Source organism: Pyxicephalus adspersus, chromosome 3, assembly GCF_032062135.1.
Source record: "Pyxicephalus adspersus chromosome 3, UCB_Pads_2.0, whole genome shotgun sequence".
Taxonomy (NCBI): Eukaryota; Metazoa; Chordata; class Amphibia; order Anura; family Pyxicephalidae; genus Pyxicephalus; species Pyxicephalus adspersus.
The window spans coordinates 68,226,311-68,251,465 of record NC_092860.1 but is presented as its reverse complement, the minus strand read 5'-3'; the positions used below and the strand labels follow the sequence as shown (position 1 = coordinate 68,251,465).

The window sequence follows — 25,155 nt, the reverse complement described above, 5'->3', positions numbered from 1 at the left end:
ACAAAGATGTGCAGGGACTTGCAGAAGCCTTTAAAAAAAAGGAAGTAAATTTGACCCTACAATATGAGACGATATGAGTCTCCCTGCACGAAATGGGCCATTTTAGAAAAACGATATGCAACTACCTAAATAACCGTACAGACATCAGAGGAGGAAGATCAGTGATAAAATTCATAAACAGATGATACCAAGGTTTTGTGGGTATAGTGGGTTTGGGAAGAAGAGTTTCTGCTGGGGTGCAGGTGGTGGACAGACAGCACAGGTCTTGACATAGTCTGTCACATCTCCTTATGAAGATTGGGCCACCAGTACTGTCGGGAGAGCAGTGTAGGGTTCTGTGTATGCCCAGGTGACCAGAAAGTTTAGAATCGTGTGCCCAACTTAAGATTTTGATCTTAAGGAGGAGTTGGGGAGGCACCATGGTTTTACCAGGAGGGATACCTGATTCTAGAACAGAGGTCAATGCCAGGATACGGCCCTGTTGGATGATAAACTTTGGCTCAGTAGTGATCTCAGAGTACTGAGGATCAAAAAGTGAGAATGCATCAGCTGGGGTATTGGCGGAACTGGGTTTAAAGCTAATCTCAAAATCTAAACGAGAAAAGAACAAAGAACAATGGAGGTACTGGGGGTTGAGACAGCGAGTAGTCTACAGCTACTGGAAGTTTTTGTGATCTGTAAAAATAGTGATCTTTTGAGGGGAACCCTCCAAAAGACAATGCCATTCTTCCAAAGCTGACTTGATAGCTAGGAGTTACCTGTCCCCATTGGAATAGTTTTTTTCTGCTAGGGAAAACTTCTTAGAAAAGAACGCCCATGGGCATTTGGCTCCAATGGGGGTCTGGAAGAAAATAGCTCCCACTTCCCACTCTGTGCCAACGGAGGAGGCGTCAACCTCAATTAAAAGAAGGGCTTGGTGACATTTGGCCTATATGCACCTCAGAGGTCAAGTTTTGTGAGGACTTGTGGACCATGGAGACAGTAAAAAAGCTCAGGAATGAACAGCAGTGCATAGTAGATCTTTAATGGTGATGGCGTTCAGACAGTGGTAGTCAAAACATGGCCAGGGAGTTCCATCTTTGTTTCCGAAGAAATAAAAATCCTGCGTCAGTGAGGGAAAAGGACTTTTGTATAAATCTCTGCTTCAGATTTTCCTTGATATATTCACTCAGAGCTGGGTCTTAGGGAAACTGAGGGGGTATACCCAACCTCTGGGAGCTATGGAGTTAGGACTGAGTTCTATCGCACCGTCATAGGATCAAACAGGTAGCTGCTCGGCCTTGCACTTGGAAAAGACATCCTTGAAATCCATGACTAGGAATGAACCAAGCAATCTCAGGAGTGGAGAGAACAAGAGGCCTAAGAGGTGTGAGGTTGGTTAGGCATTTGGAGTGGCACGAGGAATCCCAAACCAGTATTTCTGGAGTAGGCCAGTCCAGCACTGGGGAGTGCTATTGAAGCCATGGGAGGGCCAGAATGACTGCAGAAGTGGCCTGAGGATGAACAAGAAATAGTGTTTGATACCTCTTGCTATTTACCAAGGATAACCGTTTGGTAAAAAAAGTTTCTGTCCTACTATATAAAAAATACAGATATTTTAGTGTTTGATACCTCTTGCTACTTACCGAAGAAGACCCTTTGTTAAAAAAAATTCTGTCCTACTATATAAAAAATACAGATACTTCAGTGTTTGATACCTCTTGCTATTTACCAAAGAAGACCATTTGGTAAAAAAAAAAATTGTCTTACTATATAAAAAACACATATATTTTAGTGTTTGATCTTCTTGCTATTTACCAAAAAAGACAGTTTGGTACAGAAACATTTTTGTTCTACTATAAAAAATACAGAGATTTCAGTGTTTGATACCTCTTGCAATTTACCTGCAGGTAAATTGAAGACCTAAAGAAGACCGTTTGTTAAAAAAAATTTCTGTCCTACTTTAGAAAAGTAATATTTTTCAATCTTTGATACCTCTTCGTATTTACCAAAGAAGCCAGTTTGGTACAGAAAAATTTCTGTCCTACTAATGAAAAAAAAGTAAAAGATGAGAGGTAGACGCAGGGGTTGGGCGACCTGCCGCTTCTGGCAGGGGGCATACTCCCCGGGAGTCCGCCACTGTAGGACAGCAGCAGCAGCAAACTGTTGGAGGCAGCAGCACAAGTTGTCAAAATTGGTTGATGTGCGCAGAGCACCAGTACACTGGTAGATGTATTGAGAGGGCGGAATACAATCATACAACCACGTCATGTGGAGAGTATTGTTGACTGGTTCTCAGGGGCCTCAAGTGCAGCAGGCTCTCCTTCTGCAGAAGGATCTTCTGCAGCAGCAGCAACCAGCACAGCCAGGACAATAGCAATGACAGGAGTTAGCGTGGCTAATGGGCCTGTACCTCCCAATGACTCTCCCTTGTTGTTTGACAAACGAATTTCAGATCAGGGGCAGACTTTGAGACCCTGGGAGAGTGTGGTCAGCACTTACTGGGCGAGGGTTCTGGATCAGTGGCTGCATTTGCAGATGTTGGCTTAGATGAAAATGAGGATGATGATGACCGTGATGTCACCTGGGAACCACCAGGGCGTGTAAGGGCTAGCAGCAGTTCGGAAACAGACGTAGAGGAAAGGCAGCAGCAGCAAAAGACTGGGGATGGAAGGGGCCGCCAATCTGTCACATTGGCACAAGAAGGGGAACAGTCAGAGACTGTCAGAGACAATGTGACCGTGGGGGAGGTGGAGCTGCAGCAGACGCAGAGGAAGGCAAAGAGCAAGAGCAGCAGAGTGGTTGCACGCACCTCTCCAGTGTGGTCCTTTTTCACGCTGAAAGACGATGACGGCTGCGTAGCAATCTGCATCCTGTGCCACAGGCACATCTGCAGAGTACAGGTTGGATCACATTTGGGTACAACATCCCTGCTTTCCCACATGCGCAAGAACCACAAACCAAAGTGGGAGCAGTACTTGCGTTCTCTTGAAGGAGGTACAACCACGTCATCCTCTCTTCTTCTACCTACATTGACTCCTCCTCCACCTCCAACTGTTATTACTACTACTTCTAAGGAGGTTGGTGCCAGATTTCTAGCGGCGAGGAAGTATCAGCTTCTGCCCTCCAGTATGGGCAGAAGCTGATACTGATGGGCACTCCAGTATCCCCTTCAGCTCCCCTAGCTCCCAGTCCCTTCAGCCCACTCTACCCCAGTTCTGCACAAGGCATCAAGCTATTGGCCCAACCAACAAAAGAGTCATAGAACTACATTTAAGTCTAGCCAAACATTTGGCCTTGCAGCTACTGTCGTACGGCTTTGTGGACTCCTCTTTCTTCCGAGACCTGATGGTCTGTGCCGAGCGGCGGTGGAATATACCAAACAGGAATTATTACTTGCATTACCTGACAGCTGTTCCCAGTTTACATGCACATGTAGTGGAAAACCTCTCCCGGGCATTGGCATTCTCGGTGTCTAGCCAAATTGACAGCCAAATCTCCATTGACAGCTGGACAACAAGGCACAGAGAGGGACGCTACCTGTCCTTCACCGCTCACTGGGTGGCCTTGCATAGCTTAGTGGGTGGTAGTCTGCAAGAGGCATTACAGCACCTAGCACCCCTGCCTAGGAGTGTGGTCACACTGCCAGAGAACTCTTGTCCGCTTTGCACAAAGAGGTTGAGGCTTGGCTGACACCCTCCTGGCTCACAACAGGCAATGTAGTCTGCGACAACAGGGCCAACTTTGTGGCCGCGCTGCGCATGGGCCACATAGCACATGTGCCCTGCTTTGCGCACATACTGAACCTGGTGGTGCAGAAGTTCCTCCGCACATACCCAGAACTGCAGGACTTACTGAGACAGGCTCACTCGATCTGCAGCCATGTACGCCGATCCCCTATTGCTGCGCGGCATTTAGCAAGATCCAGCGCTAACAGAGGCTGCCACCGCATAGACTCATTTGTGACACTGTGACTAGATGGAACCCCACCCTGCACATGCTCCAGCATCTGTGTGAGCAAAAGCTAGCCATCCTCCAATACTTGGTCAGCGGGTGCATGGAGGAAGTGGGGCCCTTGGTACAGCCACACAACTGAGCTATTTTACCAGTGACTAGTGGCTGCAGATGGAGACGCTGTGCAAGGTACTGGCCCCCTTTGTGCAGACCACAAACGATGTCATACCCATCATCTTTCTGCTTGATAATACCCTGTGTGGCCTGATGGAAAGTGGGGATGGGAGATGAGGGAAAGAAATGGGAGAGGAGGATGAGAGTGACATTACACTCCATAGCGCACAACCAGAATAAGGAGGAGCAAGAAGGGACACTGCCCAGCATCAGGTTTTTTAAGAAGCGGAGGAGGAGGAAGATGATTATGATGATGATGATAAGGGAGACCATGTTGGGGCTGCTGGACAGGACATGTCAAACCCACATTTGTGCTGTCACATTGTTCGGGCGATGGAACAACAGGAACTGCTACAGCTAGAAGAGGAGTTGGGTGATGAGGAGGAAGATGTTTTGGCGCCTACTGAGGGACAGGAGGGGGATGGGTCCAGGGAACCCCTCTTTCATATGTGTGTCCACATGTTGCGATGCCTACGGAGGGACCCCCGCATTTCCAGCATCAAAAACAGGGATGATTACTGGCTGGCCACCCTTCTGGATCACCGCTACAAAGACAAAATGTCACAGTTTCTACCCAACCCGGCCCAAGAAACACTTCTGGGTGGGTGGAATTATCAATGCACTATACCCAGCTCTAGATGCCAGTTACCAATATGGTCCCCGCTCCATCTTGGGGCCCACCGCCCCCTCCTGCTGCTGCTGCCACCTGTCGCCACCTGTCAGTACTCTATTCACTAAAATTGTACACTTCTGGGTGGCATTGATGATGCACTACACCCAGCTTTAGATGTCAGTTACCAATGCGGTCTATGCCCTGTCTCGGGGCCCACCACCTCCTCCTGCTGCTACCGCCTCTCAGTACTCCATTCACAAAAATTGTCTATGCCCTGTCTCGGGGCCCACCACCTCCTCCTGCTGCTACCGCCTCTCAGTACTCCATTCACAAAAATTGTATTACACACTTCAGGGTGGCATTGACGATGCACTACACCTAGCTCTCCATGACACTTACCAATGCGGTCTCCCTGGCGATAGCTGAACAGAGGCCACACACTGCTACTGCTCTCGCTGACCCACGCTCTGTCTCTGGTCCTCCATCCTTCTTCTCCACAACTTTATTATGGGTGGCATTCCTAACACATGTCATCCAGGTCATGATGCCAGCTAGCAATTATTATTATTATTATTATAAACAGGATTTATATAGCGTAAACAAATTATGTAGCTATATAAACTAAATAGGGGTGCGTACATTAAATAGCAATGCATTTTTCTGCTGTTTTGACAGCAGAGACTGTTGCTAGTGGGTTGAGTTCACCCTTTCTCCATGTCCTAATGTTTATGCTGCCTTCTGGACAATGTCCATCACGCAAAAATCCTATTTGCCTGCTGTCACTTTGCCTGCCTTTTTCTGGAAAGCCACAAGGTCTTTTGGAACTTTTTTTTTCAGAATTTGTGAAATCGGTTCGCCCAAATTTTGCGGACCCATCAGGAGTTAAAGGAAATTTTTGCAAGACTGTCAGAGGCCTTCTCGCTCATTCCTAGTGGTGTACCCCAGGGTTCAGTGTTCAGGGACCTTTACTGTTTAACATCTTTATAAATGACATAGAGTTTGGGATTAAAACTACTGTTTCTGTGTTTGCAGACGACACCAAACAATATAATGGAATTAAGTCTCACACTTGGGTGCTAGCAGCATGTATGCTTTATACTGTGTAGGGGGAACACATTTGGGGGAGTCAGAAATGAAAAAGGATCTGGGGTGTCTAGATCATAAAGTTAATAGCATGCAATGTCAAGTTGCAACTTCTAAAGTTAGCAAAGTATTCTTTTGTATTAAAAGAAGAATAGACTACAGAGATTGCAACATAATCCTGCCCCTGTACAAAGCATTGGTCAGACCGCATCTTGAGTATGCAGTCCATTTTGGCCACCAGTTCACAAAAAAGAATATTGTGAAATTGGAGAGAGTACAGAGAAGGGCAACTAAACTACAAAAAGAAATGGAGAAGCTCAGGTATGAGGAGAGATTAGCTGAATGGAATCCATTCTCTCTTGAGAAGAGATGTTTAAGGGGGGATATGATCATCCTGTACAAATATATAAATGGTCCATATAGAGAATTCCCTTTCTGAATATTCAGTTTAAGATCATTACAGAGGACAAAAGGGCACTTTTTGTGTCAGTAGGAAAATAAATTTAATCTCTGGTTAAGGAAGTGAATTCTTTACTGTAAGGTCTGTGAAAATGTGGAATATGCTCCCTTTGGAAGTAGCCTTAGCAAGTACTATAGATTGCTTTAAGAACAAAGTGTGTGCTTTTCTAGAAGCACATAATTTACCTGGGTATTAAAGTTTTAAATTAAAGATAACCGAGACTGTTGATCAGGGGAACACTCGATTGCCTCATTGAATCAGGATGGAATTTTTTCCCCTGTTGGAGCTAATTGAATCAGGGCTTTGTGCTTTCTTCTGGATCAACTATGTCTACAGGGTTTTTATCTGGGATATGTTTATTTCCCTAGGGGTCTAACATGATGGACTTATGTTGTTTGTAACCTGCTTTTGTTAAAAAAACTAAAAAAAAAACTTTTGTGTGAGATACAATAAACACAAAACCTCAAATAATTATTTACAATACAGAAATGGTTGTTTACACCAAAAGTGGTAACCCAATGAATTTGAGAAGGAATAATTTCCAGTGTGCCCAGCCTGAAGGTTAAAATGAGGTAGTGAGTTTTTTATGGATATAGAAAAGACAGGCTTTTTCAGGCCACAGAGTGTTATTCATAAAACAATAAACTTTATTTTAATTGCAAGTATTCTAAAACTAGACCTATGCTAGTCCTAGTGCTAACATAGGAAAACTAAGCTAGGTAAAAGGTAAGTGTACGGTACAAGTAGTTTTTTGGTCCTGTTCAGACAACAATAGTTTGGTTTCCCGCCCAACGCATTTCGCCTAATAAGGCTTCCTCAGGGGTTTGTTGGGGAGACCTTTTGAGTTGTAGGTAATGAGAAAGGTCAGATATCAAATACTTATCACAATATAATAGTATTAAAGTATTAAGATTGATGCTAATAAAGCTTACTTGGTAATATTGCTGAAATCTTTTTTTGGAGGCCAATTGTCCTTATACTACTTGGGAAATGATTGGGTTATAAAAACTGTAGTGCTTAGGAGAAGCAGCTAGGGATGAAAAAGGGGGGGAAACGGGGGATATAGTGTTTAGTAGAGGATCTTTTGAGATGATAGCATTAATATTTGGTAATATATGTTGTAAAAATATTTAACTTACAGTTAGGGCTTGCCTTATTGTTTGAAATAGGACATCCTTTGTGTAGTCCTTCAAAGTGCACTTAGGTGATGTTTCCTAGGTATTAGGAGAAAACAGGCATTTGTAATGTTGTGCTGCTCATGCAATCCTAATTATTATCCAATGTGTTGGATAGGGTAAAAATGGGTATCTAGTATGATATATAGGTAAACGTAAAATAGATAAGGTGATTAAAAATGACTACATGATGGTGCTGAGGTTGCTCAATAATAGTATGAGTAATATGATGTATCAGTGAATTTCAAATAGATACACACACAAGATTGGCTGTGAGTGTGATGAAAATGGCCACAAGATTTATGTAATAGGAATATATATAGTAGAAGATACTAAAATGGGTTATAATATATTGTAGTAAGATTAGAATAATGGAAGTTTTCAATACCTTAGTGGGTTTGCTTTTACTGAATATATAGGTAGTAGCATCAATATACAGGAGCTTTAAGTTCTGAGGAAAAGAAAGATTTTACAATGTTGTAACCGTTGTTTTTATTATAATCATTATTTTGTATTCATTATAAAGGTATTGGTTTTAATCCTACCTGGTAGTAGATTCCAGATTGTGCTCCGATGGTGGTAAGAAGGTGGCAAGTGTGCCCATATATGCAGCAGTATGTTAGCTGAAGAGTAGTGTCCACATAGTGTGCAGGAACAAAAAGGAACAAAAATATCATTATAAAGCCATCAGACAAAGGTGGAAATATTGTCGTCATGGACCAACTCCAATACCTCAATATGTGCTAAAGGAAACTAAATAACAAAGACTGGTATAGGACCATATCAGGTAATATCATGGACATCTACCATAGGGAATTTGAAAACATCATCAAGCTGGCCTTTGAACAAGAAACCATTGACACAAACACTGGTAATAAACCTCCAGTGCCCAGGGATCACAAACAGCAGGATTCCCAGGGATGCAAGAATGATTGCAGCCTCGAGAATCCACTGCGATCCCGGGCACTAGAGGGTAATAAACCTCCAGTGCCTGGGGATCGCAAACAGGAGGATTCAGCGATCCAGCGATCCCTGGGCAATAGAGGGTAATTAACCACTAGTTAACCTCTAGTGCCCGGGATCGCAGTGGAACTGCAGATGAACTCTCAATGGAGTTTCTTTGGTTCAGGTTTTTAGTAGTGGAGTGAAGTGTACGCCAAAGGAGATGCATATGGTACAGTGGAGGTCAAAGAGGGCTGGAGAGATACAGGTAAAGTTAAAGAGTGCCAGAAGGCTACAGCTGAGGCCAAAAAAGACTGGAGTATTATTATTAGTGTTGGTGTTTGAATTCGGGTTGTCCCTATATTCGACTCGAAAATGGCGGTTCGATTTCTGGCAGACCCAACCAGAAAAACACATAATTCGACTGCAAATTCGTGTTTAAAAATATATAAAAAAAAAAAAAAGGTTTGAAATGGAAAAAGAAATGGAGTTTCTCCATTGAGAGTTCATCAGCAGTTCAGTTCCCATGGTCACCGGGCTGATAAGTACTGTGTGCTTCCAATTAGCTGTGACTGCAGATGAACTGCTGTTCCGTATGTGTTCTTGGATAGAGATTCTCTATCTATAGAAAATCTCTATTCAAGAACGCACACTACAGTTACACTAGGGCTGCAAAGGCAATCAGGGTGGTTGCTTTGGCACTTCTACACAGTCCAGAAAAAAACCCCGAACTCCCCCCTCCCATTGACTTTAATGGTTTTCGAATTCGGCATTCGATCACCCGAAAAATATCGGGCTATTCAAATAGCTGCCGAATTGAACACTCAGCTGTTCGACCAAAACGAGTTATTATAAATTTGGAGGCCAGAAAAATGCAATGGAGGTCAGATTTGGCCATATTGGTACTGTGGTGGTCATTGGGGCCCCTGAGGGTTTGGTAATCAGAAGCAAATGAAGGGGAACATTGCCTCTACCTTAAAGGACTGCTATTAATAGCACACCTTGTATTATAAAAAATCTATTTAAACCATACATTAGCTTTAATTTTTCTGGCTGACTGGCTTAGTATAAGTTTGTTAGGGTTTTTTTTGTAGTACAAAGTGTACTATCAGAGAAAGAGGTATATATATATATATATATACACACTCATCATACTTGGGAGGTTAAAGTGAAACACCACAAGGCATAGATTTATACACGGATACAGCTAGAATGATAGAATGTAACAAATGAAGATTCCTCAATATGACATACTGTTCAACTCCCACCAGCAGTCAGTCAACATACCACATGAACCAGGGACCCAGCCCATCGGGTTGGTCTGTTTACAGTAAATTCTCTGTATTTTTCCATAGCTATAACTTCCCTCTACCCCAATTTGTAAGCACTTTAGCTGGCTACCCATACCACAACACCACCATATCTGCTGGCTCTTGTTACTGCTTTCTGGTTTTGCACTCCAAGCCTTAGTTGCCTAGTTTACTTGTCTTGTTCTAAGCCTTGTCCTCATTCTTCTTGCTTCCTGATTAAAAGACACTGCTTTAGCAATACAAAAGGGAGGTAGGTTGGTTAATATAGGTACCTATAAAAGGTACATAGGCTCCAGATCAGTACAGAGACAAAAAAAATCTGTACTGTCATTTTTGGGACATCTGCATACACTGTCGGAGCAGGTGGGACAGGGGCGGACTGAAGAGCACTGTGGGTGGTGCCCTATTTATTTTATAAATAAAATATAAAACCTCTCTACTTGTAGGTATATTTACAAAGCAAGTGATTCTGACTAAAACATTACCTGGTATATAATCTTTCAGGTCTATGTGTTTCAATGACAGTAATTGATTCTCTACCAGAAATGTTTCAGTGAATGTCAAAAAAAATAAAAAAATCGGCCCCATTGTGTAACACTGTAACACAATTTTTTGCTGACACAGCACTGGGTATAATGACCTGGTAATAATGTAATGTAATGTCAACACCACTTTTTAATTAATTGAATTAATTCAGAACAACATGGATTGGTCTCCTTAGAGTGTGTTTTCGATGTACTGTATTTGATTTCCTTGCTGCATATATTGTCTCTTCAAGGCTGTTATTCAAGACCTTGCAACAAGTCTTAACATTTCTCACATTGCTGTGAAATGTTCCCAACTCTCAATATAAAATATCCCAATCTTCCCAAGAGTCATGTACAATATCGTAACTAATTCATTGTATTTCCCATAAAGATTACATGAGTACACATCATCACTAACCATTATCTTGATATGCTAATATAAAACATCAAATGTGTGAACTAAGATCCCAAACTAATATGTCTCTTGTGTGATTATATATTCTACTTCTGAATTTTCTTATGTGAATATACTGATATTGATTTTATTATCATTTTTGCATGGGCCTTGTAAACTTTTTTGCCATAAAAATGACTATGTATTAAAGCATCTTTAATAATCCTTCTTTTTTAAAGTGATACTGGGAGATTTAACCTAAAATGTTACCAGTGTCAAGTGGAGCTGAATTGCACAGTTAATTACTATATTATAGGTTAACAGTTATTAAAAAATTGTTGTAGGTTATTAGGAAGCTAACAAAAAAAAAAGCTAGAGCTCTCTGTAACGGCTGTGTGCCCTTATGTGGCTTAGTCCTAATGTCATTTTACCCTTGACCCTTAATCTGTCAGCCTTCTTTATTTAGGTGTAAAAAGTTTTACTGTTAAAAGTTTTTAAAAGTTTTCACTGATTTCTCCCAACTTTGCATTTTCTTCCAGCATACAAGGTTCTGCTGTCTGTATTTTTGACATGGAACAGGTAGCCTTGATATTTTCAGGCCGGTTTAAGGAGCAGCGCACTCCAGATTCTATATGGACACCTATGGCAGAGGAGCTAGTTCCTTCGCCACGGTAAGTGATTATATCAAAAAGCATTTTTACTTTTAACCACGTCCACGAAATATTCAGTACTGTATTGACAGTAGTAATGGACAGACATTTTTTTCAAAGCAACAAAATACATGTGTTTTCTATTGCATGTGCTGAAATGTAAGTGAATCTGAGTATGTATGTGAACTGAGGTGACTTTAGAAATTACTTGATGCAAGTAAAAATTTGGAAATTTGGTACCTAAAAAGGAATATCTCAGACCACTTACCACCTCTATTTATACATTCTGGATATAGATAGTTGTTCTGCATCTGCCAGATGAGCCCCCCCGGGTATACCCATCAATACTCAATGTGCACAAGCTAGATTGAACGTGGAATTCAATGACACTGACATGCACATGTGTACTAAATAGGAACCATTTAGGACCATTTTGACTGGTTACTTTCTAGGGTGATAGATGATGCCAGGAATTTCAAAATTGTAGTAGCTGAGGTTAGGAACTATGACCTCATATTACAAAGCACACTCACAAAAGCTGCTGTAAAAAACACCCTCCTCACGTTTTTAATTTTCATTTATGTTGCAGCCCAATCTTTTTTCTCATTTATACACTTAGTACTCCATAATGATCCCATGACTGAAAACGGAATTGTACACAATGTAGTAAGTTATTAAAAGAAAAAAACTGAAATTTCACATTTATAGTTGGTTGGAACCCCAAGGTGAAATATTAGATGTACCCTATCCCTAATTTACATAGAACAATTTTTTTAAACAAAGGTTTTTCAAACACAGTGCGATTTTAAAAGGTAATATCAGAAATTGTGAAAAAGCAGATATAATTTATTTAAACACATTAAAACAATATTCCAGATACAGTTATAAAAAAAACACATTTACATGGGTGGTTTTAGACTTCTTGTAATTATTGTGAAAATGGTAGTTTTTAGGAGAAGAAACCTTAACAAAAAGAGGTATGTGAGGCGTTTCGCAGAACTAGGCTGCTTCCATGGACCCTTGTTACTTATTCCTGAGGAAGCAGCCTCAGGAGCAAGTAAGGATCTTTTATCCTATTTATTTATTCATTTCTTTTTGTTACATTACAAGCTACATTGTTGACATCATAATCCTTTAATTAGTACCTAATTGAATCACCCTCCAGTCTTTTGTGTATGATGCAGCAAGCTTTGTACACCTGGATGCTGCAAAGATGACCCTTGTATTATACACATGGGTTTACTTTAAAGTAAACTAATTTTGGGCAGTGTGGAGAGAAATTGACACATCTGTCTATTTTCCTGCCTTTGTACCTTTTACTTTCTGGCCTGAAGTAGAGAGTATGGTTCCAAATGGACAACTATTTTAGTAACAACTGTAAGTGGTATTCCCTCTTACTTTGGGAAGTATTCTCCTAGTTTTGAATGCATATATAGTAAGTCAGAGAAGCATGCTGGCTTCTATTGCTTATCTAACTAAAATACTATTGCCCAGAAAGAAAGGTCAGCATTGAAGCCTCTACACATTCCAACTACATGTTTCTTTTTAAATAATTTTGGATTTTACCGCTTTTTATTATTTATTATCTATTTAAAAAAACTTTTGTAAAGTCTTTTAAATGTGTAGTTTCTATTGTTGTCCTATCTGGGTATTTTTTTTTTCAATGAGAAAATTGAAAAAATTTAATATTTTAGAGTTTTCCTTAGAACAAGGGATAACAGGACAATAGTTTAACTGTCTTTGGGGGATTTACTCTTACTTCCTGTTGTATCCCTCGGGGATAGGGAATTTTCCAGTGGTTCATAGTGGTACATAGACGGCAAAATCCATAAATAGATGGGGTTTTTAACCTTCCTGTATTTCAAATGAAACTACACTACACATAAATATAACAGATTTTTTTTGTATCTGTATTGTAGTAATCAGGACTCTTTAACATGCCATCAGCATATTAAATAGTGATAGGGGTGTCTAGAAGGAAAATGGAGTTTGAGGCAAAGCAGTTGGTAGTATCTGCTGGTGTGAAATAATGATTAATGGGTGGTTGTGGAGGTAGAGAGGGAAATTTGCTGGGATGTGTGGGTACTGAAGGGATTGGAATAGAATAAGTAAAAAGTAAAATGTGAGAAGAGTGATGCTTTGAATGTAAAAGGGGGAGGGGGTATAAAAGCAGTGTAGTTTAATTATACAGTGGGAGTGTCATGTGGGTAGCAACTTGGAGTGGGAAACATTTACAGCAGGGAATGCACTTGGAGGCAAATGAGAGAACTATAAACTGGAACTGCAGTACCTGTAACTATGGGTACTAATCTATGATAGTTTCTGGTTCAACAGGCCATTCTCTGCAAGATGCACATAAATAAAGATCTACTTTTCCAATGTTTGGTTTTAAAATATTTGATTATTGACAGTGTATTTTAGTTTGCACAAAGAGTGCTGGCTTTCTAGGAAAAATCACACATGCTCCAAATATCATCTGTACCAGTTGGGTAAATCAGCAAAAGGCAGTGTTTCAATTTGCAATGGAAAGGAACTGTGAGACAATCTAAATGATTTCAGTTTTTGACATGTAAGCATAAGTGGATTCTCAGCAAAAACCTAGGACACAGTTGTATATCCCAGCCTGGATTCTGCAATTAGGCCTGTTCCTCATAAAGATTCATTGTCTGTTACCACCACATATGAATTTGCTTCTGTAGAAGGTGATAAGGAATACAATGAAGGTAAGAGTCTGAGTCATATGTCTAGCAGTTTGGTTGAAATGTGTTGATGCATTTCCGAGTGATGGTGGTACATAGCAAGTTTGGTTGAAATGTCTCCATGTGTTTCCTAGTAAAGACATACACACATACATACATACATCCAAATATAGCTCTGACAGATAGCACTGTACAAAGATGACTGGTGCACTCACATGGGTCTCAGTCATATGTATAGCAAGTTTGAAGAATGATTTGCTTGCTAAGGGTGTTATGGTAACTCACTACAGAATCATAACTTGACAACTTGAATAAGTAATAACACAGAAGCTCATTGACTTTGAAGTTTCTGAATTCTGTAAAATGCCCAATGTCTAAAACAAATTTTTGTAAGCTAAAACTGCACTCTATAATTGGAATTTCATATTCCAGAAATTTAGTGGGCACTAAATTGTCCTTTGATAGCTGAATGCCTCCACTCCCGTTTCCCCGTCAGCAAAGATTAGAATGCTAGGAGGGGAACTAATGTTGATAATAAAACAGACTACACTAGAGGTAACTCCTGGCAACAATGTCTCCTTAGGACTTCTGCCTATATTTATTATGTCCAAAAAAGCAAAACAAAACAGTCCTCCATCACCGTGGTATTTCACCAAATCAAAAGTCCTTGGTATAGCCTCCTGCTATAAACATAAATCGACTGTCTAGGCTTGCTTTAACCTCGCCGGCGGTAAAAAAAAACCTGCTAAAAGCGTTAACCCCGAGTCACACTCAGGGTAGCTAAAAACATAAAAAAATAAACACTTACCTGGTCCCACCAGCGTCCTCCGTTGTCCTGCCCGTCGGATCCCATCCTCGGGGTGCGCCCCCTTCCTCTGACCTTTTCCTGGTGAGTGCATTGACGTTCCCCGGGTGCATGCGAGGAAGCGTGGCGGGAATTTTAAATTATTTTGTATTGGAGTCAATACAAAATAACTGTATTGAATCGATTACAAAGTAATCATTATTATATATGCTACTGTACAGTTATATTACAGGTTTCAGTATTTTTATGCACGCTTGTTTTAACAGATTTTTGTTCTTTTATTTAAAGTTTACTATTAAATTTATTAAATATTAGACATATTTCGGTGAGTTATGCCTAAGAATTTTAGGTCTATAATGTAAAATAAATTTTCATGAAAAACAATGTACCGCTTTTATACATATAAATCTTGACAGAAATGAACCGCCTCAGAGGTTAAACCAGTGCTTCCCCCTATACAAATCAATATTCAGAGAGTCCGTCTCACACAGACACACAGCCACTGCTGCTCCAGGTGTGCTTTATAGGTTTGTGGCAGGGAGCAGGGAAGAAAGTAATATTGTGGCACTGTCCACATACTATGACCCCTTAATCTTGACTTTGACCGCTTCATCTTGGCTGTGGCCCCTCCATCCTTTCTTTGTGAGCTTTCTATCCAGCCTCACCTAAAAGCTATTTTATATTTGTTTTGTTTTTTTATATTGTTTTATATTTTAAAGGGAAATGGGAGGTTTCAGTGTTTTGTGTCAGTGTGTTTGTGTGTAATAAAATAAATGTGAATATATTTTAAAATAAAAATATAGGTTTGATGAACAGGTTTACTAACATACTGTGACATAAAATAGTGAAAATTGCTAATATTTAATCATATGGCTTTCTAAAAACATAATGTTTTGGGAGTAATTGTATATAAAAAATGGCTAATGTATTTACAATTCAATTTTTCTTTTTGCTTTACTGCAGGCCAGGCTGTTGTGTTGGCCCCTCCGTGAACTATAGTTCTTCTCGTAATCTCCCTGATGAAGTGTTGAGTTTTGTAAAGTCACACCCCTTGGTGGAGGATTGTGTTCCCCCTCTTGGAAGCTCCCCTTGGATTACCAGAACATTAGCAAGGTACCCAAACATGCAAGACATATACACACTAGAATGTTAAAAGGTTTGATAACATGGAGCCCAAGTAAAACCCACTATTACCTGTAAACATGAAAAAAAAATCATATACAATAACTTTCTGCGAATGTTATAAACATTTGTATGTAAATTGGATAATGTTTACATCTTTTTAATATCCATTACTGATTGGAACTATAGACATTTTTCTGGTAGTATCAGTACCGTACTTTTTGTAGCTATGAACATATTTTCTAGTTGTGACAATATAGTACTGACTGACTAAAGACATATTTCTAGCTGTGTTAGCTGCTTTTTTAATTTTGGACATATTTTTGGCTATGCTGATACAGTAAAGATTGGGACAATGGACACGCAGCTTCAGTATAGTAATAATAATGACTGCATATATGGTTTTTAATTGTTCAGAACTGTACTGATGCTATTATGGCAGTTTTGATTGTGTTAGTGTTGTACTAAATTTGACTATGGATATCTCTGTGTGATCCTTTAGCCATAAAAAAATATTTCTGTTCCTTGTGGTGCTCCTCACTGCGGGGGTTAACTGCTCATTAGGGGCTTATTTGCCTGGGGGATAATAAATAGGGTGATATACTCACTTTTTTCTTACTGGCTTTCTCCACCACTGTCTCATGTTCTAGAATGTTGCTGGGCATATATCATTAAACCATTATTAGGGATGCTTTTTGGCCTGGTATGTATGGGTAAAAAGGTTTAGTAGAATTGACTCCACTGGGTGACACTAACTCTAGTGACATTGCTGCTTTGAACTTTTAATAAATCTGTTAAAAACCTAGAAAATGTAGACTAAGGGTATGGTAAAAAAAAGTGCATAGGCAATGGTATTAAAACGGCATGTCAGAATGAATAATTGATTTACAGTTAATCAGCTGCATTTATGTGTAAGCAAAAGTCTTCTTTGCATGTTATCCTCTCCCTAGTCCCCTTACTGGTGTCAAGGAAAAATGTATGTATTTCTTAAAGAAACATTAGCTATTAGGGTATTATTACGATCGTAAGAGAACAGACACAGACACCAATATATCTATAGAGTTGGTGTTCTGATTTATTTTGAAAAGATGGTGTTATTTATGCAAAGTAAAGTAGGTGGTACAGAAAAGTAAATAAAGGTTGAGGTGAAAAATGATCCTTCAGGAATCCTCAGAGATTGATAGCCCCAAACAATTTATGACTGACCTGATATCCTGTTGTACAGGATGGTTTACCCCTCACAATGCACTCCGATTTCTTGGTATATTTCTCATGGATGCTTCTGCTACAAAACAAGATGGAGTCTATGACAAAATTGTTTTACTTCTTATTCTCCCCTTTTGGCCATTCTATTAACCAAACAAACACCTACTTTAGGCATGGTGCCTGTTGTGGACGCCTTGCTTAGGGCAAAACCATTTAGCATCTGAAAGTCAGAGAACTGGGTGGATACTTTGTTCGTCTTGTGATGTACAATTTTTATTGCCACAGAAAAGCAGCCTAAATAAGACATAACTGTAGGTGACACAAAATAAAATAATAAAAGGATTGGTTTGAGCAAGGCCCAGAATATTCCAGTAACCTAGTTAGCAGGATTTAACCAAGATAACCGTGACATAATCATCTGTATCTTTGTCCAACATTGCTAGTATATGTCCAATAAGACTGCAGTACCTTTAAAGGGCTCTCCACTGTTTATCTTTTTACTGTATTTGTTCCCATTGGTATTCCCTTACCATCATGATTACTTCTATGGAAACAAACTTTGTGGGAAAATTCTTCAGCATGTCGAGTCCCTAGTGGAGCCTGCTCTTCCAGCCATGTCATATACTTACAGTATGCATTCCACCTCTTCTTACATCTTTTCACTGTCCCATTATACACACTTATGTTTATTCCCCCAAATAATTTCTCCATCCCACTGTGTGTTCCCTCCACTGGATATCCCATAGGGAATATTTTTCCACTACCTATCGGTTTCATTTTTTACCCTGCACCCAAACATGGGCCTTTTTCCACATTCCTAATCCTTTCTATCTGTGCATCCATCATAGTCATTTTCCATTTCTATCTCTTCCTCTCCTACTTTTGTTATGATCTCCCCTTTTTTCCCCAAAGCAGTTGTTTCACTGATTAACCATGCCTGTACCCTTCCTTTTATCAAACAGGTGGTGTGACAATATGTGTTTATAGCACATATTGTCTAAGGAAAAAGTATTCTGGGCCCACCTCATCTCAGCCCTACAACATTAGCAAATAACTTATACATGTATACACGTTTCGTGCATGTGTGTCTGGTGTGTCTTTATATCACCATCAAATCTCCTGGTTTGAACTTTTGGGATCCAGTAAATGAGTTTGGATCTGAAATGGAATTAAAAGCATTTATGCACCTTATTTAGTAAGTTCTGCAAAGTGGCCACATAACCTATTTTATCTAAATAAAGTCCTTTTAGCTCTTGGGGAAAGTGCAGTCCTGTTTATGGGGCCAACCCAAATAATATTCCATAAAATGAGAGCCTTTAATTTCCTTTTTGGTGCTGTTGGTATTGAATACAGTACAATAGGCAGGCATTTACACCAAGGTTTCTCAACTTCAGAAGCAATTTTGTCTAGCCTATTTTTAATGATACCTTTGCATCTCTCCACTTTTCCACTGCTTTAGGAATATTATGTGTGTAAGACTTGTTTATTTAAAGCACTCAATATTTGTGATAGGGCTTCCTCAATGAAGTAAGATCCTCAGTCTGACTATCACTTTGGGGCCCCCAAATCTAAAGATAACTTCAGCTACTAATTTCTTTGCAGTAGCTTTAGCTACTAAGCAGGCTTAAAGCCATCCTGAAAAGCTTTAGCTTTAGCTACTGGCCGGGCTTAAGGCCATCCTGAAAATATGTGCACATATACAAGCACTTATTCTATTTTCACATCTATTTGAAGTCTTGGGAAGGGGTACTCGGTAGGTCTAGGTGAGTGTCTACTATATATCTTGACTACCTGGCCAGGATTTTGACATGAACAGGTAAGACAGGAAAGAGTGAATGTATCTTGCAGCAAAGGGTTTAAATCCAGGAGCTACCCAGTTCTTCCTTACTTACCTCAGTAAGTGATCCCATGAGGAAGATGAGCCATCATATGGTACAATTATGCTATGTCAAATGCATAGTGGTTATATGTTCAGACATTATATATCTATCCTACCTTGGCGATGTTTCAATCAGGGCTTGCAATTCAGCTTTCTGAACTGACATGTTGGAAGGTAAACTCTGTTGGTTTAATACATCATCAACATCAGTTACCCCTGCATACCCAGTATGTGGTTCTCCATCAATATTATAGAATCAAGAGCCATCAATAAACATTTCAAAATCAGGATTAGCTAGATATAGAATTTTAAATTATGTTTCCCTTCAGATTTCGTTAGGTGTGGTCTTTGGGACTATGAGATATCCATGTACAATTTTTTTCAGTAGGTCCGAAATATTAATGTCCCTTTGCCATGCTCACACATTAGATTCAGTGAGTGGTTTGAGATATATATTGCCTGCAGGTGAGGGTAAATAGAGGCAATGGACGGCGGGGTGGCTGCCAGTAGGTTATCAAACCGTCGTGTCCTGCCACCAGGCTGGCCTGGGCTTTTCTCCCGTGATTTTTAGAATTTTCAAAATCTGAGATATTATAGTTGGTGTGCTGTTGTGCTGAGGTAACACATATTTAAATTGCATTGCTTGCAGTGTAACCAGCCTAGGGAGACTAAAATGGTAGAAGTCACCTACTGTGGTCAATCCTTTACATAGTTACATAGTTGGTTAGGTTGAAAAAAGACACAAGTCTATCAAGTTCAACCACTAGGGAAACAAACATATCCCAGATATAAAACCCTAAAAGACATAGTAGGTCAAGAGGAAGGCAAAAAAAAAACCCTGGTATAATTTGCTTCATCAGGGGAAAAAAATCCTTCCTGATTCCAGGAGGAAATCGGATGTTCCCTAGATCAACAGTCACTGTTATTTTTACTTTAAAGCCTTAATACCCAGTTATATTCTTCTAGAAAAACATGCAGCTTTTTCTTAAAGCAATCTATAGTAGTTGCTGAAACTACTTCCTGAGGAAGCCGATTCCACATTTTCACAGACCTTACGGTGAAGAATCCCTTCCTTATCCGGAGCTTAAACTTCTTTTCCTCCATACGCAAAGAGTGCCATCCTGTTCTTTGTAATGATCTCAAAGTGAATAATGGGGAAGGGAGTTCTCTATATGGACCGTTTATATATTTATACAGGGTGATCACATCCCCCCTTAAACGTCTACTCTCAAGGGAGAATAGATTCAGTTCTGCTCATCTCTCCTCATAGCTGAGCTCCTCCATTCCTTTTATTAATTTAGTTGCCCTTCTCTGCACTCTCTCCAATTTGACAATGTCCTTTTTGTGAACTGGTGCCCAAAACTGGACTGCATATTCCAGATGTGGTCTGACCAATGCTTTGTACAGGGGCAGGATAATGTCTCCATATCTGCAGTCTATACTTCTTTAATACAAGAAAGTACTTTACTAGCTTTAGATATTGCAGCTTGGCATTGCATGTTGTTATTAAGTCTATGATTTACCAGAACCCCCAGATCCGTTTCCATTTCTGACCTTTAGTGACCCACGTGCGGTACACTGTATGTTCAAGTCCCTGTGGGAATAATGGGTCTCCTATGATTGGGAGATACCTAGGTATGGAACTCAGCAGGTCCAGTTTGCATCTAATTTTCCCTCCAGATAGTACTGTATCCCTCACCAATATAGTATGTTTCAATTCCTGAGGTTGTTGGGAAATACTGCAGTGGAGCCTTCAGCTCCCATGGCTATAGTAGGGCCTGTTCCAGACCTGTGTTTGAATAATATAAGGTTCCCCTGATCCAGTCAGCCACATGTCTAAAATTGCAGGGCTGTTTGGCATCCTTATTTAACAGTTTAGAGTAAATTGCAGAAAGGATAATATCCAATACAAAGTGAGAGGCAGGAGAAATCAGGAGCATGTCAGGAACAAAATGCCAAATATATCAAGGCAACAAGTTGCGTAGGGTAATTGGATTATTCAGAGATTGTTCTCTGTAAGGATAAGTTAATACTAACATATGCACACATACATTAAGAGGCACACCTACCCACAACATAATCATAAGGAAATACATGGGTTTTCTTGACATCTTTTATTTAACCACAAGGGAAAAATGTGCATCTTTATGGAACAAATCTGGTTCCTAACTCCTAACATATGCTTCTTTTTAAAATAGGAGGTTATTGATTCACTTGAAGTATTACCAAAATAATAGATTAGTAATTTCCCCCACTTTATTATAAAAGTGATCCTATTCTACCAGAATTATGTTAAACACCTGTATGAAAAGTAGTTAGTTATTATTGAACTTTCAATGAACATACCGTACAGTCATGGCCAAAATTATTGGCACCCTTGCATTAATGCAATGCACCACCAGAAAATTGTTGCAATTACAAATGTCATGTTATGTCCTGTCATGTTTTTTTCTTTTGCTGGCATTGGAAGGACACAAAAAAGCAAGAGACATTCCACACAAAATGTCAAAAATGGCCTGGACAAAATTATTGGCAACCTCAACCTAATACTTGGAATTTTGGACCACTCTTCCTTTGCCAGCTGCTCCAATGGGAAAGATTGCTATTGCTTTCTTTGCCTCCTTCCTTATTTTCAATACAACTCTAAAGGTCAGTGTTCTTGGTGCTACAATGTAAACCAGGGCTTCAAGAAGAATCCTGGCACTCGTTGGAACCATCAGGTCTATATTCTTGAAAAATTGAAAAGGAGGTGATGTCTGTTCAGGGACTACTCCTGATCAGGAAAGGATTGGTCAGGAAAGGCCAATCAAATGATTGGCCAACCGATTTTTCCAGACAGGGGTTAGAAAGCTATAACGTTGAGATGCTTCTCTGTCCATAAAATAAACATGGCTGTGACTTGTCTAAAAACAGACAATCCTAATTTCACCTTGTCCGGCGATGTAGGAAACCTCTGTCTTGTTGTCCATGTACTCACTTATCTCCTGTACTTTGCTGATACCGGAGATAAGTGAAGACTTTCAAGGGTGTCACCATGCTTTTCCAAATGCTGGAAAACTTGAACAATCTTATTCCCATCTTTGACCCATAGGTGGATGCACCTTCAGAAAGCTTTACATAGGCTGTTTGTGGACTATCCACCTCTAATCCCGAAGTTCTGCATAAAAGGATCTTTGGGTTCCCTTTATTGAAGGTAAAGAGGATCTCTTGACAGAAAATCTCTTGCATCTCAAAAAGATTTTTTGGGAGGGTTGGGTGGAATAGAGAGCTGCTAATGCCTATGCCACAGCTGTTGGATAAACCCAATTTGTTCCTTATAACCTGTATACCTATACCTATAAGCTGTATACCTTCTCCCAAATAGGATCTTGGCAGCATAAGAAACTTGTAAATTATCTGCCCCCCCGAATAACATACTGGAAACTAATCTTGTTACTAGGGATGAGTGAGAAGACCTCTGAGAGTCTCGCAGAGACCTCTGAGACCTCGGCGAAATTCCAATAAAGTCAAAGGGCCAACTTTAAACCTTATTAGCAAAGCCCCTATACATGTCAGAACCACCAAATTTGATATGTAAGTGTAAGAGAACAATGGCAACAAGGAAAAATACAAAAGTTCCAAAAGACTTTGTGGTTTTCCAGAAAATGGCAGGCAAAGTGACAGCAGGCAAATAGGATTTTTGCATGATGGACAGCATCCAGAATGCAGCATAAACATTAGGACATTTAGAAAGGGTGAACTCAACCAACTAGCAACAGTCTCTGCCATCAAAACAGCATCATGACGTGGATGAAATGTGTTAGGAATGCCACCCATAAAGAATGCATTTCTATTTATTGTATGCACCCCTATTTAATTTATATAGCTGCATAATGTGGTTACAGTATATAAATTCTTTCTATTAATAATAATAATTGCTAGCTGGCATCATGACCTGGATGACATTTGTTAGGAATGCCACCCATAATTTTGTGGACAAGTAGTGCAGTGACATTAGGCAAAAGAATGGAGGACCAGAGACAGAGTGTGGGTCAGCAAGAGCAGTAGCAATGTGTGGCCTCTGGCCAGCTATCGCCAGGGAGACCGCATTGGTAAGAGTCATGGAGAGCTGGGTGTAGTGCATCAATGCCACCCAGAAGTGTAAAATTTTAGTAAATGGAGTACTGATAGGCGGCTGCAGCAACATCAGGAGGAGGCCACAGAGGTGGCGGCAGCAGCAGCATCAGGCGGAGACCACAGAGTGGCACAATGACAGAGTCCAGAGGTGGCAGCTGCAGCAACATCAGGAGGAGGAGGCAGTGGGCCCTGAGACAGAGTGTGGACCGCATTGGTAACTGGCATCTGGAGCTGGGTGTAGTGCATCATCAATGCCACCCCGGAGGTGTACAATTTTAGTGAATGACAGGCGGCAGCAACAGCAGAAAGAGGAGGTAGTGTGCCCTGGTAAGAGGCTTGGCCTGCATTGGTAACTGACATCTAGAGCTGGGTGTAGTACAGTGTCAATGCCACCCCAAAGTGTGTAATACAATTTAAGTGAATAGAGTACTGACAGGCGGCAGCAACAACAGGAAGAGGAGGCCGTGGGCCCTGAGAAGGAGCGTGGACCGCATTGGTAACTGACATCTAGAGCTGGATGTAGTGCATCGTCAATGCCATCCCGAAGTGTGTACAACAATTAAGGTGAATGGAATACTGATAGGCGGCAGCAAGAGCAGAAAGAGGAGGCGGTGGGCCCTGAGAAGAGGCTTGGCCTGCATTAGTAACTGACATCTAGAGCTTGATGTAGTGCATCGTCAATGCCATCCCGAAGTGTGTAATACAATTTAGGTGAATGGAATACTAACAGTTGGCGGCAGCAGCAGCAGCATCAGGAGGAGGAGGCAGTTGACCCTGAGAAGGAGCATGGACCGCATAGGTAACTGACATCTAGAGCTGGGTGTAGTGCATCGTGAATGCCACCTGAAGTGTGTAATACAATTTAAGTGAATGGAGTACTGTCAGGCAGCAGCAACAGCAGCAGGAGGAGGAGGCGATGGGCCCTGAGACAGAGCGTGGGCCGCATTGGTAACTGACATCTAGAGCTTGGTGTAGTGCATCGTCAATGCCACCCTGAAGTGTGTAATACAATTTAAGTGAATGGAGAACTGACAGGCGGCGGGAGCAGCAGCAGAAGGAGGAGGAGGCGGTGAGCCCTGATGCAGAACCCTCGTCCAGCAAGTGCTAATCACACTCTCCAAGGGTCTCAAAGTCTGCCTCCTGCTCTGAAATTCGCAATGACAGATGCTCAGGCTGTTCGTCAAACAACAACACAGAGTCATCGGAAGGTACTGGCCACGCTAACTCCTGTTTTTGCTCCTGTCACAGCTGTGCTGGTTGCTGCTGCTGTAGAGGAATAGCCTGCTGCACTTGAGGCCCCTTAAACCCAGTCCACAATACTCTCCACATGACGTGACTGTATGATTGTAGTCCGCCCTCTCAATAAATCTACCAGCGTACTTGTGCTCCGCACACATCTCAGACCTGTTTGACAACTAATTCGGGCAAAAATGCACCTGTACCAAACGGTCTTCTTTGGTAAATAGCAAGAGGTATCAAACAATAAAATATCTATTTTTGAATTTGAATTAAATGAAATATCTGTATTTTTTTGGGAGTAATACAGACATTTTTCTGGCTTTTTTGATAGATAGCAAGTGGTATCAGAATGAAATATCTGTATTTTTTTAAGAGTAATACAGAAATTTTTCTGGGTTTTTGTTATAGCAAGTGGGATCAGAATGAAATATCTGTATTTTTGAGAGTATTACAGAATTTTTTCTGGCTTTTTTGATAGATAGCAAGTGGTATCAGAATGAAATAACTGTATTTTTTGAGAGAAATACAGATTTTTTCTGGCTTTTTGATAGATAGCAAGTTGTATCAGAATGAAATATCTGTATTTTTTGAGAGAAATACAGAAATTTTTCTTGCTTTTTTGATAGCAAGTGGTATCAGAATGAAATATCTGTATTTTTTTGAGAGAAATACAGACTTTTTTCTGTTTTTTTTTGTTAGATAGCAAGTGGGATCAGGATGAAATATCTGTATATTTTTGAGAGTAATACAGACATTTTTCTGGCTTTTTTGATAGATAGCAAGTGGGATAAGAATGAAATATCTGTATTTTATGGAGAAATACAGACA

The 25,155-nt window shown here is 40.4% G+C and overlaps 1 protein-coding gene across 7 annotated transcripts in view; it reads left to right on the top strand.

The window, feature by feature from the left end:
* Nucleotides 1-25,155, top strand: part of SEMA6B (semaphorin 6B) — a 251,243-nt gene that overhangs the window by 158,545 nt on the left and 67,543 nt on the right. For all 7 annotated transcript variants that reach the window (XM_072405052.1, XM_072405057.1, XM_072405051.1 and 4 more), the window contains 2 exons: nt 11,151-11,282; nt 15,729-15,878. In XM_072405052.1, the coding sequence (XP_072261153.1) occupies nt 11,151-11,282; nt 15,729-15,878 (282 nt within the window). The remainder of the gene's footprint in view (nt 1-11,150; nt 11,283-15,728; nt 15,879-25,155) is intronic.